This window comes from Benincasa hispida, chromosome 12 (assembly GCF_027475165.1).
Source record: "Benincasa hispida cultivar pf3 chromosome 12, pf3_genome.v1.1, whole genome shotgun sequence".
NCBI lineage: Eukaryota > Viridiplantae > Streptophyta > Magnoliopsida > Cucurbitales > Cucurbitaceae > Benincasa > Benincasa hispida.
The window spans coordinates 59282866-59306911 of record NC_143489.1 but is presented as its reverse complement, the minus strand read 5'-3'; the positions used below and the strand labels follow the sequence as shown (position 1 = coordinate 59306911).

At 32.8% G+C, this 24046-nt stretch overlaps 1 protein-coding gene across 8 annotated transcripts; it reads left to right on the top strand.

Annotated features, from left to right (window-relative positions):
* Positions 1-13410: 13410 nt before the first annotated feature.
* Positions 13411-18541, top strand: LOC120092625 (TIFY domain/Divergent CCT motif family protein). 8 transcript variants are annotated; one of them, XR_016525020.1, is made up of 9 exons: positions 13411-13879; positions 14098-14222; positions 14494-14648; positions 15527-15617; positions 15706-15889; positions 16641-16706; positions 17199-17262; positions 17423-17605; positions 18043-18541. XR_016525020.1 is itself a non-coding variant. In XM_090307743.1 (9 exons), the coding sequence occupies exons 1-9, from the start codon at positions 13762-13764 to the stop codon at positions 18057-18059; spliced, it is 1008 nt and encodes a 335-aa protein (XP_090163869.1). In that variant the 5' UTR covers positions 13411-13761; the 3' UTR covers positions 18060-18541. The 8 variants fall into 8 exon arrangements, 7 of the variants coding, with proteins under 7 accessions (XP_090163869.1, XP_038906698.1, XP_038906697.1 ...); XM_090307743.1 differs by having other exon boundaries at positions 15724-15889; positions 17400-17605; XM_039050770.2 differs by having other exon boundaries at positions 15724-15889; positions 17394-17605.
* Positions 18542-24046: the final 5505 nt, after the last annotated feature.

Here is a 24046-nt window from a genome sequence, read left to right as displayed (position 1 = left end):
ACATCTTAATTTCAACTCTAATGACTCCAAATAAGTTACAGACTCTTGAGAACGCATATAAGCTCATCAAACAAGAGCCAGTTACAAATTTAATCGAGAAATCAGAGAGAAATAAAATGCCAAAACTCAGAAAATCATATCAGTGCATCAGTTTCATATACACCACACCAAAATTAAACCAAATTGAATACTCATATGATGCTCTGATACCAATTGTTGAATTGTATCAGCAAGCAGCAGAAGCAACAAGGATCAATAAGCATTCTAATTCATTAATTTTGGCAAAAACTATAGCATGCTCTTGCAGAAACAAATGGCTTTCAAGTCATACATTTGTAAAACTTCTTCAAAGCTCAATTTCTATCTGCAAATTTCTCCAAATCTCGTTGTAGACCACCCAAGATCTTCCCCACTGTTCTCTTGGTGCTCTAGATTGAGTTGTGGGACTCAAAATAAGCTTAAATGAAGGAAATTTGGAGAAGAGCTCACAGCAGCAACCCACTTGAAGAACACCTTCTTCACACTAATTTTTCAGCAAAAATTCTATTGATTGAATTGCCTCAATTTCACTTCAATCATCTCAATATATTGCAGACTATCATGCAAAGAAGATAGCTGCATAGGATGCAACTCATGCTTGGAGTTATGGAAGCCAAAGTTTGTGGGTTTTGTGTGAGCAACTATGAAGATGATAATGGAAAAAACCAAAAATCCATTTTTTGTGTTTCGTTTATCTTTTTCAATTTTTCAATTGATTTCATAAATCAATTTGTTTTCTAAAATTGAAAATATTATTATTTTTACAAAATTAATTTCATAAATTAATTTTTCTAATAAAATTAATAAATAATTATTTAAACAATTTAAATAATTCTAATTAATTTAATATCAAATATTAAATTAATTTTACAAAAATTCACCTTCATATATTTAAATCATATTTAAATATTAATTCTCCAATTCCATTTAATTCTTAAAAATTAAACGTGTAATTATATCTCATATAATTACTAATTCCTTTAATTCTAGTTTGAACATTTCAAAGTAACTTATCACGCTACTCCAAAGCTAATCCATTTACGAGCTAGTAGGGGGACCTCGCAAACCTACGAGTCATGAGCTCCAACGATCCGAGATTAATTGGCTAAACTCATTACACTGAATTAACCCTTATTCATTAACTAATGGGTCACTCCACTAAAGCCCATAGTTGAACTCCCCTCACTATAGATATATTATGTCCAGTCGATATAATAGTGATTAGTAAGTTAACCCTTCACAGGTTGTTCGTAATAATGGTTGGGTTAAATCTCTATTTTACCCCTAAGATTACCTTTTATTCCTTAAGTTCCACTGATCCTCTAATGAACAATTGATTTGTGATCCAATCAAAAAACTGAGTCCCTCTCGAGCCAGCGAGAGGGTGTGCCCCTTGTTCAAAACCCAAAATCAGCACTTAAGGGAACAACCTCTCTACTATCCCTAACAGCGGGCAGGAGTGAATTCCTTCTTGTACCCTATGTCCCCATTTATCTACCCGGTTTTACCCCTAAAATGGGAGTTTATTGAGTCGGCGCTGTTGAGCCAACCCTCACCTATGCAAATCTAAGGATAATCCCAAATAAACAAAAGTTCATAGTTAGCTCAGGATTAAGGTCAAGTTACCTAGGTCATCGCTTTGAAATAGTCAATCTTAAACAGTAAACGGCGTTATAAAGTAAGAGTGACAATTTCATGGTCTGGTCTAGTACAAACCCTTTTACACGGGATGCCCCCACTCCTCATGTCATAACGTGTACGAATTAGGATCACTTCGTTTGTAGCACTTTACAACTCTTTGTAACAACTACAGAGTAGGCCGCATCCAATAGTATTACTAGAATAAGGCACCCAACCTTATTCATATACTATAGATCATTTTGACTATTTCCTCGAATCTGATCCACTTTTATGTCTCCACATAAAGTTCAAGTACTCGTGTAATAGTCAAGGGACTTTTAAGGTTTATTGGATTTCTAATAAACAAAACATTTATTCAATAACAACTTATTGAATTTTTATAATAAGTTTTATTGTTTACAAACTACGAGTTTTAGAACATAAAATCAAACATCCACGACTAGATATAAATCATATTTATATCCATTTTTCTCCAATTAATGTATCTCATACATTAAGTCAATCATATTATATATAATTAACCAGTTCAATCATATCATATACAATCGAACTCCCTCTTGTTAATTTGAACATTTCAAACTGACCCAAAAGCTGATTCTCAACTTGAATCTATTGAGCTACCAAGGGGACCTTATAGACCTATGGCTCGACGCTCCAACGATATGTGAATAGCTTACTAAACTCTTTAACCACGAGATCCACCATCCATTAACTATCAGGCATTCCACTAAAGACTGATAGCTGAACTCTTCTTATCACAGATATATTTTTGTGTCTATTGGATATAATCAATCAACAATACGATAATCCTTCACAGATGCTCGTAAATACAATTGGACCAATTTGTCGTTTTGCCCCTGTAGTTACATCTAACTCCTTAAGTCCCACCAATCCCTCTAATGAACAATACAACATAGTCCTACTATCTGTGGACACCTCTCGGGCCATGAGAAGGTGTGTGGCGCCACATCGTTCAAACCCCGGGATCAGCCCTTAAGGGAGCAATCTATCTACTTACCCCTACTTTAGGGAATGAGCGAATTCCATCTTGTGTAGCTGAGTTCCTGACTCCTAAATCAGACGAATCCCCAAAAGTGGTAGGTTTGAGTCGGCGATCAGGTCACTCGCACCATGCAAATCATAGGACCGCCCTCAAAGGCAGGAGTTCCCAACTCACTCAGGATTGAGGTCATATTACCTATGGTCATCCTAGTGAAGTGAAGTCTCTGTCATGAACAGTGTTAATATAACGAGACGTTAACACTTCGTGATCAGGTCTTATACAAACTCTTTGTATAGGACGCCCCCGCTCGCATGTCCCCACATGAATGATCAGGATCAGACTATTTGTAGCAAGTCACAACAGTTGTAACTATTTTACAAAGCAAGTTGCATTTGTAGCGTTACCAGGATAAGGTTTCCCTCCTATATCCATATACTACAGACCATTTTGGTTATCACTTAAGACATGATCCACTTGTATGTCTCTACATACATACTTAAGTTACAGAATGACAACTAGGGATTTTAATTTATTGGTTTGTGGTAAAGCAAATAAAATATCCAATGTTCAAAGACAAATAATGAAGAAAATATCATATATTATACATCACAAGCGTTCGTACAAAACTGTGTTTACAAACTTCAGGACACGAGAGTTTAGAGCATCAACCCCAACAGTAAGGACGCGCTGGCAGATGACAAGCAGAATCTGTGAACGAGCTACTGGGACCAGTCATATGTTTCTGCTCATGTTTTCATGATTTCTCCTATATTTTAGTTTCTTGTCTTGACATTTAAAACTCACAGTTTGTTGTTTGCATTTTTTAGTTTTAAGGAAGTTTTCTAGTTTGGTTTTACGATTTTGTTTTGGATACCCATTGACTTGGATTTTAATCATTTAGTTTTAAAGAAATTATTTCATTTACGTCATTTATTAGATTTTTATTAAGCTATGAAAAAGGTATCGTTTTAAATTTCATGCATGCATGCTTATAGTAACGGCCTAGCTTGAGTCCTAAGGAGTCAGGTCGTTACAAAGCTAGTCTTCTTCCTCGGCCAACGTATACCTCAGCTAGCGCCGCACACCTTTGCTCATCGCATCGCTAGCCACTGCATACGCTGGTTTTATCTTAGACACGTGCTTAGGCTTGCCGCTCATCAATACCCTTCTTAACATCTACTATGCCTCATCACTCCTTGCCATCACATATCCCTTTGGTAGCCACACACTTAGGCCTTTAAGCCCTCTGGCCATCCATACCTCATGGCTTCCTAGTCCTTTCCTCGAACCTACTAATTCTCCTTAGTCATCACTCCATGCCTATCGTGCATTTACCTAGCTAGGTAGATTCAGTTGTCTGCCTACTCTCCATCTTATGCCTTTACAAGCCTCTAAATGGCCGTTGACGCATGCCTCCTATTAGACTTAGCCAATTTCCTCCCTTGGACCCTTGAGTCTATAGGAAGTCATGCGTTCTTCCCATCTAAGTTTTTTTATTCCCATCTAAGTTTTAATTCCCTTATCTCACCCGAGAGCACAACTACTAACACTTAGGAAAATTCCTACTTCCCTTTAGCTTGGCTTCATGCATACCTGGCTTTGCCTTCCCAATTTTTTCTAGTGTTGGCTACCCTTTATACCTGAGAGCACTCCCTTTAACACTTGAGAGATTTTTCCTCATTTCTACCTACACATAATCATTATATCTTCCATATCATTTCAATTATTTCTAATATTATAGTTACATGCTTACAAGAATTAAAAGCATGATTAGGGAGATTTAAACATGATTGACTAGTAAAATAGGTTTAGGGGTTTACATACATTAATATAATTATTCATTTTAAAATTTAAAATTTAAAATATGAATATATTAAAAATATAAAAATGTTGTATCTCAGGATTTGCATTATTTAGTTCATATAGTTCAAAATAATTTTAAAAAACATAATCCAAATTGTATGTCAAACATATATATGTTAACGCATGTTCGATGAGATTTTTGGAGAAATTTGTTTCGTTAAAAATGAATTTATATTTATGTTAATTTAAGTATCCTTTAATTCTTTCTCTCGAAAAGTAAACTTGTCTTGAGGGCTTCATAGCTTGTTCTTGTTGGGGTTGATGGCCTAAATCTCGTGGGTTCTATAGTTTGTAATTGTAATGTACAAACAGTTTTATTTATTTAATAAAATATGAGATACTTTATTTGACATTTTGTAGCAATAACCCGCAAACCAATAAATTAACATCCAAGATTCATAATAAAGATTTACATTTCATCAGGATGACCATAAGTGACATGACCTGAATCTTGATTGAGTTATGAACTTCTACTTATGAAGGTGGTCTTTTGATTTATATAGATGAGAATGTCTAGATCGCTGATTCAATAAGTCTATCATTTTGGGGATTCGTCGGACTGGGGAGCTGGGAACACAGCTATACCAGCTCCCAAGATGAAATTCACTCCTTTCCTAACGTTTGGGTAAGTAGGTAAATTATTCTCTAAATGGTTGATTTTGGGGCTTCAACAATGTGGCGTCACACCCTCTCTTGGCCTGAGAGGGGTTTGGTCATAGTTGGACTATGACTTATTTTTCATTAGAGGGATCAATGGTACTTAAGGAGTTAGATGTAACTATAAAGGCAAAACAGTAATTTTGGTTCAACTGTACTTACGAGTAATTTGTGAAGGGTCATCGTATCGTTAATTGGTTATATCCAATGGACACAGAAATATATCTGTAATGCGAAGAATGTAGCTATCATTCTTTAGTAGAGTGACTGACAGTTAATGGATGTTGAATGATTTAATTAAAAGAGTTTAATTAATTATTCAAATACCATTGGAGCTTCAATCTACATATCCATAAAGTCTCATCTGTAGCTCAACAAGGGTTATTGAAAATAATTTTGAATTAATTTGAATTGTTCAAATTAATTGAAGGAATTAATTATATATGATATAATTAATTTAAATTAATTATATGTGATATAATTAGAATAATGTATTTGATACATTATAATATAAAGTTTATTTGAGAGGAAATAAATATTTGAATATGATTCAAATATTAATTGTATGACTTGGAAACATATAAATACTATAGGTTAAATTTAATTTGAATTTGATTCATATTAAATATTATAGGTTTAATAAGAGAATTTCAAACCATACGTTGTGTTTTATTTGATATAATATAAACTATGAATTATATGTTATATTCGATATAACATAGTATATTATATGTTATATGGTAAATGAGTTATTATATAATTTATATTATTTTAATTAAATTTAAATTTAGTTTTAAAATTTAATTAGAAGGGGGAGTTATTTCTCAAATTTTGAACGTGGGATGGGAAGTGGTTTGGGGTTTTCTTCTCCCTAACTAAAAACACAGGATGCAAAAAAGTTTTTTTTTAGTCAGTGTTCTTCCTTAAAAAAAATTCACTCTCAAATTCTTCATCCCTCTCCCAAAACTCAGAGCCTACCTCCTAAGAACTCTCTACCCAAAAGAGAATACAGAAGGTTTTGATTGGTGGTGTCATCGTTGGGTGTTCGTTTTCACGAATTGTTCGCGTTCGAGGGTTTCATGAAGATCTTTGGCTTCAAGGGTAAGCATTCTTTTTCCTCTAAATTTAAATCATGTTGTAATTTTTCTGAATAATGCATAATTGTTTTGTTCTGTGAAAATTCAAAAATTGGGTCGATCCCCGCTTTCGTTACGAAACTTCACAATTCCTTCAGTTCTAAAGGTTGATTTGTCTCGAAGGCTTTGCACCTTGTTATCGAATGTTGATTTGTTTCAAGGCTTTGTAGCTTATTCTCAAGAGTTTAGGGAATGTTTTGCTTTATGAATTCTCTTTATAATTTTCTCTAGAGTTTTTTTACTTCTACTCTGGATTGTCTCAGGAATTTATGACTTTAAAAGCTTGAAAAAGTCTTTTGATCTTTCGTCCTTAGATCTTCGAAAGATAAAAAAGATGATCTTTGGAGCTTGAGAATTTCATAGCTTAGGTCTTGAGATCTCGAGAGCTTCGGTCTTCAGAACTTGAGAGCTTCATAGCTTCAATCTTCAAAATTTGACAGCTTTAGAGATTCAGTCTTCAGAAATTGAGAGCTTTAAAGTTTTAGTATTCAGAGCTTGATAAGAGGTATATTCTTCAGACCGTTAGAGTTTCAATATTTGAGACTTCAGTTCTTCAGAATTTTAGAGTTTCAACCTTCTGTTCTTCCAACCCCCAAAAAATGAAAGGTAAGACCTCTATTATGAGGGTTTCCATGGGCTTTATATAGGCTTGGGTTTGGACTCAATTTTTTATTTGGTCCAAATTTCCACAATGAGCTCAAACTGGGTTGGACTTTATATCCAAGTGGCTTTAATTACTCACCTCGATCCAATTTACAATTTAAGGTCCAATCGGGACACTAACCAAATTTATTGATCATGGTCCAGATTTAATCACTGTTGAATTTGATAAGCCTATACTTGCGATCATTTGGTTATAATATGAAAATTTCTTGGCCAACAACCCACATAATATGAAAAAGTCCACCGACCAAACAATTCCTACCTTTTTTTTCATTAACTAATAATAGACTTTTAACTCATTTGTAGTTAAAACATTTTTACTTCTTTAAATGTTGATTTTGAATCTCCACCTCTATTTTAGGATGAATATTCTAGAAGAAAAAGAGTGGAGTTCAGAGTACAAATAACTTATCCCCTAGTTAGATAATGATTATATTTATTTTTTATTTTCTTTAAATTAAGCTTATAAACAAGATGTTTATGTATGACTTTTTTGTTTTCTTATCATATTATTTCTTTTGTGGACGTTGTTTTGTTATTTATTACTCACGTTTGCTTATTTGTGTTAATTTTCAATTAGTTATTTTAAAATAATCAAATCAATTATAATCAAATTGGTCCTGAACGATTTTTTTTTCACACTATTAAAATTAATTAAAAATTCCAAATCATAAATATTTTAAACTTTGTTATGAGTCGTTCCGGATAAAAAATTTTGAATTTAGGAAAAACGATTGTTACATGAGGATCAGAGAAGTACATGACACGAGCCAATAGGTCAAGGGAGAAAAAGACCGAGAGGCATAAAGAGGTTGGGCCGAATGAATCAACTCGCCAACCACGGCCTCAAAACCAAGGCTGAGGTCGAAGCAAGTATGAAGGAATCAAATTCCTCAGTAGAATAACGTGAATGCATGTGCCTTTGAAAATCGTTTTAGAAATTTATAGGAAAAATAGAGAAATAAACTACATAAGATAGACATATAAGAATACAATATGTTTTTAGGGAATGAGAATAATGTCTCTTGAAGGTCGTCTTCAAATAATGTCTCTTGAAGGTCGTCTTCAACAAAATCCTTCTCTTTCTGTCGAACTCATAAACAGATAGGAACTCAGGACTTCTTCCAATTTTCACGAACATCGTTTGAGACACTACCACTTGGTTCCCTTGCTATTTTTCGGACAAGTAAAAGGATGGTGACATTCTTATTTAGAAGGGAGAAATTTGTGAGAGAGAACTTGTGGAAGAAGATAGAATTTTCTTAATGCGAGAGTGTGAAAGAATTGGTCGGAGGAGGATTTACAACTCCCCTTCACCGTTATGGAGAATAACTCTCTCATATATATATGTAATTAAATAAATATTAATTAATTAACCAATAATTAATAAATAAATTAAAAATATATATTTTAAATGACAAAACTGCTAAAAATATTTACAACTAATAATAAAATATCACAAGTCTATCTGTGATAGACAACGATAGACTACTATCTGTGTCATGATAGACATAAATAGTAGTTTATCGCTGTCTATCGCGGTCTATCACATATAGACAGTGATATTTTGCTATTATTTTTAAATATTTTAGTTCATTTTCCTATATTTGAAAACAACTCTAAATTAAATGTCATGTGATTAATTTTATTTGAATCATATTCAAAATAATGTCCTTTCACATAACCTATAGTTTTAATATGAATCTCATTCATATAAATAATATTTGAATCCTATTCAAAATATTTACTTATTTCATATAATCTATAGTTTTAATATGAATCTCATTCACATTAGTTTTAACCTGTAGTTTTATATGAATCTCTTCAATATTAGAATTTTATTTAAATATTTATTTTTCTCATATAACCTATAATTTTAACAATAATCTCATTCATATTAAATTTAACATATAATTTTATATGAATCTCATTCATATAAAAGATTCAAATATTTATCTATCTCATAAAACAAAGTATAATTGATTAATTTTATATCATAATGTATCTAATATACATTATATTTATCATATCTCATATAGTTAATTTTCTTATTTAATTTGAACAATCCAAATTAATCCAAAATTAAATGATTCTCGTTTTACCCTCAGTGAGCTAGCAAAGAGACCTAATGGACTTACAAATTAGAAGCTCCAATGATGCGAGATTAATTAATTAAATTAACTAACATTCATTAACTACAGGTCCCTCAACTAAAGATTTATCATTGCACTCTTCGGACCGTAGATATATTTTTATGTTCAAGATATAACCAATCAACAGTAAGTCGACCTTTCACGAATCATTCGTAATTACAAGTGGGTCAAATTATCGTTTTACCCCTGTAATTATATCTAACTCCTTAAGTTCCACCGATCCTCTAATGGACAACATGTTTGTGGTCATATCATAAAAAATAAAATAAAAAAAAAAAAAAAAAAACCCTCTTAGGCTAGTGAGAGGGAGAGATCCCATTGTTCAAGACCTAAAGTTAGCATTTAAAGGAGTAATTCATCTACTTACCCTAAAGATGAAAATCAATGAATTTCATCTTGCATAGTTATGTTTCTGACTTCCTACTCAGACAATCTCTAAAATTGTAGGCATATTAAGTAGCTGAATCTGGCCACTCACACCATACATATCAAAGCACCGCCCTCATAAACAATAGTTCATAACTCACTTAGGATTAAGGTCGAGTCACCTATGGTCATCTGATAAAAGGTTATTCTCTTTAGTCAATGGCGTCATAAAGAGAGGTTGATCATTTCATGGTCAGTCTTATACAAACTTTTTGTATAGGATACCTCCACTCAAATGTCTCCACATGAACGATTAGGATCAAATCATTTGTAACACTTTACAACTTTTCTAACAATTACAAAGTAGGTCGTATCCGTAGTGTCAACAGGATAAGACACCCAACCTTATCCATATACTACAGACCATTTAGATTATTACTTGAACATGATCTACGTATATGTCTACCACATACTGTTCAAGATCCATAAAATAACCTTGGATCTTTCTTTGATGGATAATTGCACATATAAAATAATCAACTATTATTTCAAATAACATGTTAACTACATGGCTTTCAGGCATACATCCCAATAGAGCATCCTTCAGCCCTTGAGGGCTCATTTCCTGTGGGTCGTAATCTTTGCCCCTGTAACTGACCCAAATCGACTTTTCCTAATCCCCTCTACTTTTCCTAATCCTTTTTAGGTTTGGGATCAAAATTCACCACATTATAAACAGAGTGCTATAGGCACACCCAGAAGTAAGTTCTACTCCCCATCTCTAGCTAACTCTGACCATTTCCTAATACTGACTTAAGTATCAGATGTTCTGTGGCAGGCAGCACACCCGTGTTTTCTTTTCTGGCCTTACAAGTCATCTTTCTTCCCCGAAAATTGTAAACCCACGGTAGAAGGCACATAAAAATCGTTGAATTTCTTTGTCTAGATTTTGCCATCAACAAACTTAATTAACTAAAAGCTAACAAGTAACACCCATGATAAAATGTGAATATTAGTGAAATTTTAAGAGTAACAATGAAAAATTGAAATCTAGACACCAAATAAAAATTAAAAAAAAAAAAAAAAAACTATACTCAAAATCCATAAATAAAAATATAAAAATAGATTAAAATAATAACCTTAGTGAGAAGTTAGGGACCGTAAAAGTATTTCTCCGTTTTTATTTTATTTTAAATTTCATTAATGCAGTCTCAGCTCTCAGATGTCAGAAAAAGGAGAGTCAAGGGAGTGCCCCACACTCCTGTCCACTTTAATGCCCCTCAAACAATTTTCACTTTCTTTTTTGACCCCTTTAAATTCTAGATTATCAATACACCATTATTTCTTATATTATATCATGGAATTTGGAAATATCCCTTTTCTATCCTAAAAATCATTTTTTTTACTTAAATAATCACTTTTAATTCTTACCCTTTAAAATGGGTTCAATTTTAATTTTCGCAATTTACAATTTTTTATTTTATTTTAATCCATATATTTTTAATAAATCTTAAATTTAATCTCATCCATTAGTAATTATTAATTTTTTTCGAAACTTTTATTGTTTATTAACAATTTTTTAAATAATCACTTTTAATTCTTACCCTTTAAAATGGGTTCAATTTTAGTTTTCGCAATTTACAATTTTTTTTTATTTTAATCCATATATTTTTAATAAATCTTAAATTTAATCTCATCCATTAGTATTATTAATTTTTTTCAAAACTTTTATTGTTTATTAACATTTTCGGTATAAATTTTAAAAATATATTTACATATAATATTTCATGAAAATTACTATTGAAATTTAACCAATTATAATAAAAAAGAATAACTTTGACCGACTAAATTCAAAATTTATTGAAAGTGCATGGACTAAAATTGAATATTTGAAAGTACACTGACCAAAATAGATCGAACTCTAACTTATAGGAACCACAATAATATTTTAACTGTTTTCATAGTTCAAACAAAAGTAAGGTGAAAATTTCAATATTAGACTTTAAGAGAAGAAAGTAGGATCTTAATTAACCGTTGAGTTATACTCATTTAAGTTAAATTATAAATTAATATTTGGACATTTAAAATTGTGCTTATTTAGTCCTTGTATTTTAAAATTTACAATTATTTAATACTTGCACTTTAAAAAACTTCTAGTAAGTCATTTGATGTTTAACTAAATGATCACAATGAGTCACAATCACACTTCTTCATAACTACACAAAATCATTTTTGTGGATATACTGTACTGTAACAAATAGTTTCATATATTTTGAGGTAAACTCTTTTTGTTAAGAGTAAACATATACAATGACAATACGTCACTCATTTATAGAAATGCAAGGAATCTGAACAAGTATGCAAAATGAAATACGTATAGTGAAAACATGAAGAATGAGTATTCTTATGGGCATATTACGTTCGCAGGCAACATGTCCTGGATAAACATGATCATGACATATTGCATGTTGGTGGTATTATGTTTAAGGAGTGCATCACTAGTTAATTTTTAGCAAGTTTCAAATAGTTGGTGATGTCAAAATAAACCAATGAAATTGATGATAAAACCTAGGTTCTAATATAAAATTAAATAAAAAGCAGTTTTGGCCGCGAAGATTTGAACTAGCTTTTATTTGGTCTCTTGATTTTCAAAAATACATATTTTCATTACTGAGATTTGAATTTAAATTTTATTTGGTCATCGAGATTTCACAAATGAAATGTTGGATCCTCGAAGGTTGAAATTTAATCTTTTAAATTAAAATTAACTTCTAATTGATTCACGATTGAATTGTCTTGTCCAATAAAGACTTTTCTAATATACATCTCTTAAATGAGCTAGAATTTTTTTTCATACCTCCCTCCCAATTTGGTAGAGCCTACAACATCAACAACAATGAGTGGCCAATGTTTGAGACCATCTATTAGCCCAATTTGAAACTTTGTAGACCATTTAAAAGTTAAATTAAGACTTTGAAGAGCAAACATGTCAATTTTAAAATCTTAAAGATGAAATAAAATCTAAATTTTCGTGTGGAAATCATTTAATTTTTAATTTTAAAATTTAAAAAATTAATCTATAAATATTCGTTCCACCTAAATATTATTTCCTATTTTCTATTTGTTGTTGATGTTTTCAATAAATTTTGAAAACAAAAAAAGTAATTTTTAAAAAGAAAAATTCTTATAAATAGAAAAATCCAAAAATTATTCACTTTATAGCAAAAAAATTTTAAAGTGTTATTTTATATTTAAAAAGGTCTATTTTAAAATTTTATTTTTATTATTAATCTGGTTAAGAGTTCAACTTATTGCACTTGAAAAAAAATACAAATCATAGTAAAAATTAAGAGGAAATGAACTTAATTTTAAAAAACAAACCACAAATGATTCTAAAGGAAACCAAAAAATTTAAAATATTTAATAAAAATAAAAATTAAGTCAAGGACTTAAAAATGTATTAAAAACAAGTTTTGCTAAAAATATTGTTTAAAAACCTATAATGTTTAAAAGTATAATACTTAAAAATTCATAGGCTATTATAACTTTTGCTATAAATATTCAGATAAAATATAGAAAAATTGAAAACAATGGAACTTATAAAAAATCAAATTCTCTCGCGACCATCGTTATTTGAATCTACAAATAAATTAAAATAAGATAATGGCAAACCTGTTTAAAATGATGATGATGGTGATGGTGGTGAACTTAAAGAAAAAGCAAAAGAAAAAAAAAAAAAAAAGATAATTAGTAAGTTCGTTCGTTTTTTTCTTTTTTTCTTTTTTCTTTTTTCTTCTTTTTCTGGGACAATAGTGAGTTCGGACTTTGGAGACTCTATAGTGACAAATTAGTGAAATTAATAAGATTAAGGGAGGGGTGATACTGACAATAACAATATATTAAATGAGGTCAATAATACACGGAAGTCACTTACGTGGCAGTCTAGGGAGAAGCGCAGTTACTTAAAATTAATAATAATAATAATAATAATAATAATAAAAGAAAAAACGAAAAAAAAAAAGAAAAGAAAAAACCATTTCTCCCTTCCGTATTGGAGAGACGCCCCTTTAATCAAGTTCACAACCACCCCCTCTTCAATTTCCCTTCTTCCGCCTACGAAATCCCGCCGGCCGCTCTCCGATGACCGTCGCCGCCCTGTATTCCGTCTCTTTCCGGCCTTGATTGCAGGTTTTAGGGTGGAGCGCCGGCCGGTTCGTCCCTTTTTTGGGAATCTGCGGCAATGAGTGCCGGCACGGCGACCTTCCGGTCTATACTCGACAAACCCCTCAACCAGTTGACGGAGGATGACATTTCACAGCTCACTCGAGAGGATTGTCGCAAATACCTAAAAGAAAAAGGTTTTTTTCCCCTCTTCTTCGTTTCTGTAATTTCCATTTTTGTCCCTTTCTTCCCTCCATTTTTTCCGGCGCCCCCAAATCACGGAAGCTTCCATTCTCTTTCGTCTTCTTTTTTTCTCCCTCCCTTTCCTCTTTAGCGGGTATGGAAGAATGATTACGATTTTATTTTTTGTTTTATTTTTAATTTTTTGCTTGTGTGCTCACACGTGTCGGGTCAGGAATGCGGCGGCCCTCATGGAACAAATCTCAGGCGATCCAGCAGGTTATTTCTCTCAAAGCATTACTTGAACCTTGTGATGATTCCGGCGCCGGTGCTCTCAGAAAGGTCGTCGTTTCGCCTCGGGTGAGTTTTGGTTTAATAATTTTGCTTATGGGACTTTTCTCACTCAACCCTCTGTTAGGTTGTTGAGAAAGAAATAATAATAATAATAATAATAAAAAAAAAAACTCCTTTGAAAATGTTTACTCAAAGTCCTGTTTTTTTTCACTTAGTAAATGGAGGGTTTTCTTTGATCAACTTTTTTTTTTTGCCCCCCACCCCCTTCTTTTTGGGCATAGTTGTGAATGTTTGTCAAATTCATTAGTGATGATGTTATTGAATGATGTATGTGTAGGTGAATTCAAATCAAGGCGATTCACCTAAAGAACCGAGTGATGATGCTCAGGTTACCATGTCAGTTGATGAATCTGCTTATAGCAATGTGGAGACTGCAAAATCTACTCCTGAGGATCCACCGGTTGAACCAGACAACAATGTCACCAGTCCCAGGTTTATCCTTCAATATCTTTGACTTTCTGCTACTTCTTCCGTTTTTGATGTTCATTTGTGGATCATATATGCCTAGCAATTCCTGTGTTTGGAAATTGATGTATATTACGCTGTGTTTCATCTTCTAACCTTGCAAGTGTGTGCAGCTTTGCTGTTCTTTTTCTAGGCCGACCACGGATGACTTAAACTCTCAAATAGATGAGTTATTGAGAATGTGTGCTTTTGAAAAGTCGTGAATGAACTATGGATCCTTGTTTTGGCATTGATCCCCTTATTACTAGGCATGAAAGAAATTTTAGGGTTTAAAATGTGAGCATAAGATAAAGGAGTGAAGCTATGAAGAAATGATCTGTTATCTGCTGGTCAAATTAAGAGTCTTGCTGGAAAGAAGTATCTTGAACTATCATGTGAAGTTTGTTGTTATCTTGTGAAGCTATAGGTTTGGTCTGATATTTTAAAATGCAAACATGTGCATAAGGTTGTGGGCACTTCTTGCTTCCTTTCTTAAAGTCACAGTCCTACATGGTTAACCCCATTGGCATCACTTGATGTATTTATGCTATAGCAGTACTTGATGGCGTATTTGTTGATTCTTGTCTGTGACTTTATATATATCATGGAAATGACAATAATTTTCCGGGGATTTTTCTTTTGTTTATATTTTAAAAACTGGCTGATACTTGATCAGTCACTCAAATCTCGATGACTCAGATTTTGACATCTATGAAAAAAAATCATGGAATTATGCTTTGTTAAAGGCTATACAGGCACCTTTTAAAGGATTTTTAATCTTTTTAAATGATTTTCCTTTTTTCTTTCTTTAATCAAATTTATACCAACTTAAAAGAGATGGGAACAAATGTTTTAATGGTTGGCAGAGATCAATACGATACAAATGGAGTGGATGGCCAAATGACGATATTCTATTGTGGCAAGGTGAATGTGTATGATGGAGTTCCACCAGATAAGGTCTAAACGTTATCTCTTTTTTGGATTCCTGAAGAATATTTATCATGAACGTGGTCTTTTTTTTTCTCTCCCTTTTAACGTGTTGTAGTCATCTAAGGATTTGCAGGCATGGGCAATCATGCATCTTGCAGCTAGTCCAATTCATTTCCCTCAGAATCATCCCTTAAGTGGAACTGCTCCATGTCAGTCTCCACCATGTCTTTTGCAGGCTTCCAGTGACAGAGATGACTTTTTCCCTCCTAGTGCTACCTTCCATCGAAATGTGCACACAGGTTAGTATGTGGGTTATAGCAATTTTGTTGCAAAATGACTTTTTGTGCTCTGAAAACTTATCCGTAGCCTCAACTCTACTTGGCACCTTTTATTGGACCATACTTCTGGTGGATAATTTTCCATCTACGGGTTCTGAAATCTACATTTTGTTGGTAATAGTGGTTCTTGATTTTGGCTGTTTTCACTTTCTCCATTAAGCTACCCATTTTTTCCACTGTAAACTGCATCTTAGAGTTTAGAAGTCTCTTGATTTTGTACTCATATCTCCTAGAAAAATGAAGTTTAGTAATGGTGTTAACTATTGCCAATCCAAATGTACGTTAGTGGGAAAAGATACCGATCACTATTTCAAAGGTTGATCATTCGATCGTCCAACCTCACAATTATTGAACTAAGTAATAGGGTAAAGGTGGAAACTTTTGTTTTGGTTTTTAAAAAAAGAAAAAAAAAAGAAAGAATACGGGGGATACTAAAAACTAAAGCCCACAGGAAAAGAACCCAATTAAAGGAATGGGATCTAAGCCTCTAACTATACAAAATAGAACCTATAGAATAGTTACAAAAAGTCTTCGAGTTCGAAACCTAGAGGGAAACATAAAATCTAACATGGGACCAAACATCACCAGGGTCCCTTTCCAACCCTCTAAACACTGTTATTCTTCTCTTCCCAAAGTTCCCAGAGTAGCACACACTCCGCAAGCCAAATTGGTTGTAGCTATTTAAGTGACAGATTGTATTCTGAGTTGACAGAGAAGATGGTTGAGCACCCTCAGCAGCAGCAGCAGCATGCAAAGGGAACCAGTACGCGAGATTCTGGTAAGCATTCTGTTTGCTTGCAGTTTTGTTAATTGTATTGTGAAAATAAAATCTCTGCATTTCTCATGTTTGTTAGAATTTTAAAGAATTCTATACGTTGTCCAAAAATTTGTTGTGATAATTTGATAAATGTTCAACTACGACCTTTATGTTCACAATTCAACTATCCATTTTCCTTGATAAAGCAAATTCAAACCCTGATATCTGGTCTTGAGAGTTTCATCATTATGAATTTATAATGTAATAGTTTTAAAAGTCTTGTCAATCGTAAGTTACAGCTTATGACTCCCTGCTGTAAAAGTTCCCGTTATTTGCTGCTACCATGTGCCCTGCTAAATTGTTATCTCCCCTCTGCGAGTTCCCATTTACTTGACGAGTCTCCATGACGTTTCTTTCCCCCCTTGTCCATGTAAATAAAAAACTCACAGCTACCCATAGAAACAGGTGATCTAATCAATAGTTTTTCACAAAAATTGTGGATTTTCATATTAGATGTTGAGGGTCAGGCGAGTCGGAAAGTTTCATTACAGAGATATCTTGAAAAGCGAAAAGACAGGTACCTTTGACTAAGTTTGTTTTTCAGTTATAAGTCTATAATGATGACATCTTGCATGGTACATAAGCTTTGTGGTCTCCAATCTCATTTCGTTCATTTCCCTCCCATCTTTGTGGTTATATTTCTGTAAGGGGAAGGTTAAAGAACAAGAAAAATACAGGATTGTCTTCTTCTAGCCTGGAGGGGTATATGAACCATCAAATGAGGACGCACGTATCCAATAAGAATTTAGGTCAGATTGTGACAAGTTCTTTATCCCCAACTGGAGTAGCAAAAGCCTTCGTTGGAACAGCTGACAATCAGCCAAAACTTGGATGTTTTCCTGTCGACCTTAATGTCAAAGGTAGAGCTATAGAGCTTTTATATTAGCATTTCATTACTCATTAAAACTGGCAATTAAAAATCACTTTTCGAACTAAGATGTCTACAATTTTACCAGCATTTTCTGTAGTCATTTGATTTTTTTATGGATTTACGCAGTTTTCTTTGCTTTGACCTCTCCCCACCTTTGATTAATTTTTGAAGTAATGCATTGATAGGAGCAATATGTTTCGGGTGATCTATCTATTATGCTTTGGGTGTTAGTTTCTAGCTCCATAAAGGTTTTCTCAATATGACCGAGGAACTTGACATCAATTTTAGGTGTCTCACTTAGCTGATGTATTATAGGATCTGGTTATAAATACTGTTAAAGATTGTCTTATGGTTTAACAGATCAATAGTTAGTCAAATATGTGGTATAAAGCTGTTTTGATATCTCAGTTTGGGACTGTTCTGCAGATATCCAGGAGTGCTGAGTTCAACGTCGTTGATGGCATGCTACTTCATAAATCATCCTTGTGATTGACAAGAACTTGAGGGAGAAGAGGAGCAAAGTCGATAAATGGTTATCCGTTGCATGATTTGGCTGCGTGAAGGAGCGGTTATGTAGGCCTTCATGAAGCAGTCATATTTTGGAGATCTTGCGTGGGAGAGGTGTCTATATCCAAATGGTATGAGTATCTCACTCAAGCTGATCAATTTTGTAACTCGAACACGGTGTCGCAACCGATGCTAGGATGATTAGGAACTTGTTCATGTTTCTGCTGTCAAGGCTTATTGGGTTGAGATGATGATGATGCAATGTTGGAGACGTCCAGTTCTCATGCATCATGTATAAAAAAATGTATGCTATCTTTTCTGTCCCAAGACCCTCTCTCTTTCTGTGTATACCAGATTCATATTTGCAAGTGCTGAGCATCCAACCTCACATGACATAACCAATGCTTCTATTCAGTCATTCACAGCCCTCTTAACTCTCCGTCGTCGTGTTCGTTACGGTCACATTTGAGCATCTCGTAACTACCTAATTTTGTAACTTAGAACTCTAGATTTAACTATTGTAAAGCCTTTTTCTCTCAGATGGAAGAGAAGATATTGAGTAAGGTATAGGGAACCTTTTGAGATGGGAAGAGATGAAAGAACTTAAATTGAGGTGTCAATGAGAGGTAGGAGTTAGGACAACGTTTTATAGTTACAAATCTTGTAACCCATTAAGCAAAGAATTGAGCCGAGCTGCATTTTAATGTTATAAAAAGGAGTAAATAGGAATATAAACATAGTTTATTGAAATTATATAATAAAGGGGCTTTTTTAAATATAAAAAAATATTTAAAAATATTTAAACTTTATTGGAAAAAGTTTTAAAAGTTGTTTAAATATTTTTGGGATTTTTTTATTTATATAAATTTTTCTAAAATAAAATAGTTATTAATTAGTTACACAACTAATTATAAAGTTGAATATTAAAATATCTAAATTTAGGTTAAAATATTGATTTGATTGTTTGGCCCCCCAACTTGGCCCTTTGGAGGCCCAAATATAATGCTGGTATTTACAAACTACAATTAACTACAATGATGTTATTTGAAATCTAATTGACTACAATGATATTATTTGAAATCTTGGTTAGTTATAGTGTTTACTATTTCCTGCAATATGCACTCCAAATATAATTTAATATAATCTACCCGCTATAATAATCAATTTTAATATTTGAGTGCCAACTAAAATAAGATGCACTCCAAATACAGGTTAATATAATTTACACACTATAATAATCAATTCAATGCCCCAAGCATCTCCTAAGAATTAGTTATTCAATTCAAGTCAAATTTTAGTCGGTGACTTTTATAAATTTTGAATTTAGTTCCATATTATAGTTTATTATTAATTTTCTAAAAAAAATCAAGTATTAGGATTTTCATTATAATTTTGGAAACAGATTCACATACCGTATTTTTTATTGCATAAAAATTAGTATTAAGAAAAATTGCAAAAATCACCCTTAAAGATTAGTGGTAGTTGCAATTACACGAAAAAATTAAAAGGATATTGTCCTTTTAGAAACTATTTAGGAAAATAGTGTTGTTTTCAAACTATTTGTAAAAATATTGTTTTTTTTTTTAAATAAGTCGAGGGTTGAAAATTCGACCTAGATGAGTCGAATTTTGAACCCTCGACCTTCCCCTTTCCCTTTACATTTGCACGTCAAACTTTGAACCCTCGACCTTGCCATAACATTATTTTGAGTCTGTTTAATTATCATTCCGGAGACCTTCCTCATAATTATTTGATGTGGAGAGAACGAAAGACCTTCCGGAGACCTTCCTCATAACACTCATAATTATTTGATGTGTTAAAAATAATTTTGTATTGGGAGAGAACGAAAGATGGAAGAGTAAGAGAGAGAGCGAGATTTTGAGAGAGCGCGAGAGTTTGAGAGAGCGAGATCGAGATCTTGAGCGAGAGCGAGATATCCGTACAATTTTTCCTTTTTTTTTTTAATTATTACACATCTCACCTTCTTCTTTCTCTCTTCTTTTTTTTTTCTTTTTTTTTTTTTTTTTAATTTTCCATTTTATAAAAAAATTTCTAAATTTTTTTTATTATTATTTATAATTTTTTTTTTTTAAAAAAAGAAAAAAAACTCCATCAAAATCTTGGTACCAAATGTACAAAAGGAATCCAAGATCATTATTGTAAAATCTTTTAAACTATTGATCTCATTATTGTGATTAAAATTTATGTTCTTTATATCAATAATACAGTCTTATTTATAGACTTGCATGTGAAGGTTTTGAGTGTTTATTTGATTTATTATGTCCCCAAATTATTATCTAAAATATGTAAATTTGAATATTGAAGTTTTTTTTACCTAACTTTTTAGATTTAGACTATCTAATATTATTATTTATGTCAGTGACATTTAAAAGCTTTTATATCAAAATAATTACTATTCATAATATATAAAAATAATAAATTAAAAAAATAATATCTCATAAAAATAAAAAAATGTAAATTAAATATCTCATTTATATAAAAATAATTACAAAAATCCATGTATCCCATAAGGCGGACGTCGTCGATTTCGAGTTGGTTGTCGTCGTCGACTTCGAACTTGAGGTTGCTCGGGTTCTTCTTGATGTTGCTTTGGTACCTCTGCAGGCGCTTCATAATATAAATATTCATTATGCTCTCCACGATCCCGACATGTCCATGCACGTATGAAGATGAAGGACCAGCCTTTGAGTCATAATGTCCTGAACCAAATGCTGGCATCATCATCATCGGACTAATCAGTTTGACTCTACGTCTGCATCATAGGGGCAACTCTTCCACATTATGTGCAACCTCATCAAACTCATCCTCTTCCCGAACAGGTCCTCTACATCTAGGAGTTGGTGGAGGAACAATAGGTATATCATACATATAATGAATTTCCTCATATAGCTTTAGTTGTCACTACATATAGTAAGAACCTGGTTCGGATCATTCGCAACCTCACGGAGTCTACAGTTGTTCGATCTCTGTGAATTATAAAACAATTAGACAATATTTAAAATAAATTTAAATTAAAAATAATTAGATAATATTCATTTACCAGATGACCCACAGCTACTCCCGGACGAGTGACGTAGCGCCTTGTGATATTATTATACCAATGAATATATTCTGGAGTGACATCTATGTCAAATTGTTCAAGAGAAACCCCAATTGCAATAAACCTTGCATGATAGTGTCATTGCACTACCAAATGTGCAACTTTTTCGGACCAAGGTCAATATCATGCAGTACGGGTTCGGTATTACAAGGCGATGGGACATTCTGCTGAAAATTGAATTGTCTCATCACCCTGTCAGGAAGATGCCACTCACCAATGTGAAAACATATGAGAGGACTCATCGTCTGCCATATGTTTTGACCATTCGTACAAAAATTAGGCAAAGTATGCATAATAATTTTGTACGGCTCCCAAATAATCTGAAACAAAAAATATTATATTAAAGAATATTAAAGACAAATACAATAAAAATGTGTATAAAATAATCAAGTAGGTTTAGTGTAATGTACCTGTTCAGGTTGAAGCAGATCAAACATGTATCTATACTAGCTAACTACGTGTGTGGCTATCCTAGTCACACAAAATTTGACTCTCCACCTAAATTTTTAAATTGATAATTTATAATTTAAATTAACTAGATCTAATGGCACCTTTCGCCCTTAGGTTTCCCCCAAAATTAAATTGAATTAAAACAACATACCGAGAACCGTAGGCTCGTCCAACCAACTGAGCGTCATTAACATGTTGTAGTTGTGGAGCCATTGTTGGAAATCGCTCCCAAGCCCATAGTTGCAAAAGTATGAGAGGCCCAGCTATCTCTCGAACCTCAGGTCTTATTGCTTTGCATAGTTGTCTATACAACCATGTCAAGCATACTCCACCCCACGAATACTGCCCCGCATCATGGAGGTTAGCTAACAGTGGCAAGAACATAAAGTGAACAAAAGGACTTGATTTATCTGAAAACAGACTTCCACCATTTGTGAGCTCATGAAATTGTGTTCCTAACCATATTAAACTTAACCTCGATCCTTTAATCTTGTCGGCAGGTGGGGTCGCACCTAGGTACAGTTGACAAACTTCTAACCAGTCATCATACATCACTCCGGTGACCGGCTCACCGTCAACAGGTAACCCCAACAACACTTCTATATCTTGTAGAGTGATAGTGCACTCTCCAACAGACATATGGAATGTATGCGTTTCGGGCTTCAATCTCTCGACCAAGGCTGTGATCAGATGCCAGTCCAACCGAATAAATCCTAATATGGCAACCCCATAGAATCCAGATGTGCGCAGTAGCGGTAGTATTCGAGGGTGGAGTGGGATAGTGCGGTGGAGAACTGCCTCTCGACGCCTGCAAGATATTTATCGATGAATGGACTGGTCGTACAAAACATCCGGATCAACAGGTCCTGGGTTTAAAGCCATGATTTGAAAAAAAAAATATTTATTTCTCAATTAAAAAAATATTTATTTCTCAATTAGAAGAATAATGTACAACTTAATTAGAAGAATAATGTACAAATGTACAAGTTAATTAGAAGAATAATGTACAACTTAATTAAAAGAATAATGTACAACTTAATTAAAAGAATAATGTACAACTTTATAATAAAAAAATTGAATATACAATAAATTTATTTACTTTCCATAGAAATATATATATATATATATACACATGACCAATGAGAAAAAAAAGCTAGTAATCATTAATGAAAAAATAACAACAATAACAAAATTTTGAATTGTAAGAGAGAGCGAGATTGAGAGCGAGATTGAGAGAGCGAGATGTTCAGAGAGAGCGAGATTGAGAGAGCGAGATTGTGAGAGAGAGCGAGATTGTAGGAGAGAGCGAGACGCACACATTCCATAGACGTTGGAGATTGTCCCATCTTACAATCTCGCTCTCTCCTATAATCTCGCTTGCAATCTCGCTCTTTCCTACAATCTCGATTTCAATCTCACAATCTCGCTCTCTCTTACCATCTGCTTCACCCACTTATGTTCTTTGTCGAGGGTTGAAGTTTCGACTTATGTAAAACTAGTGAGATTTCCTTTTCCTTCTCGAGGGTTGAAGTTTCGACTTATGTATGTCGAAACTTCAACCCTCGACAACCCTTGTTTCCAAGTTTTTCTTTGTTTGTCGAGTTCTCAACGTTCGACTTCTATATTAGTCGAATCCTCAACTCTCGACTTCTAGCCTCGAACTCCCAAAACAACAATATTTCTCTAATAAGTTTCAAAACAACAATATTTCTCTAATAAGTTTTGAAAACAACAATATTAATATTAAAGGTCCCAATTACACACTCAAAACTTCAATTGTAAAAATTGGGCTCTTCTACAAGTATTAAAAATGGACCATCAAATTAAAAATAGTTGTAGAAATTAGACCGCCAAATAAAAAAAATTGAACATCAAACTTATACAATTGTTACAATTCTTATATTCATGTTAGTTTGAAAGTCCAATTTTACACTTGAGTTTTATAAAAGTTTGAGGTATAATTGCAATTACCACATACTTTAAAAGTGATTTTTATAATTTATTTAACTAATTTCAATAACAATTAATTTTGAGGAACTAAATTTAAAATTGATTGAAAGTATATAAATTAAAATTGGACATTTGAAAATATATAAATTAAAATTGAACAAACTCAAAAGTATATAGACCAAAAATAGTATTTTGACAAATGTTTCAAAACTAATTTTCAATTCAACTTGTGTTTCTAAATTACGTTATTAGGCACAAAATCCAAATCCAGAATTTTGTTATTGGTTGTAAAAATTTCGAAAATTCCATGTCATCCACGCGCCACAAGAATGCAAAGAACTCCATCCGTACACGTGGCAGCTCAAATGACATTAATTAAACGAATTAAGTAAAAAAAAAAAA

Bases quoted from the DNA above. Each gene is read 5' to 3' on its own strand.
- LOC120092625 (XM_039050768.2), top strand. From the start codon at position 13,762: ATGAGTGCCGGCACGGCGACCTTCCGGTCTATACTCGACAAACCCCTC. The intron at 15,618-15,705 runs GTCTAAACGTTA...AACGTGTTGTAG, and splicing joins ATGGAGTTCCACCAGATAAG to TCATCTAAGGATTTGCAGGC. The intron at 15,890-16,640 runs GTTAGTATGTGG...CTGAGTTGACAG, and splicing joins CCATCGAAATGTGCACACAG to AGAAGATGGTTGAGCACCCT.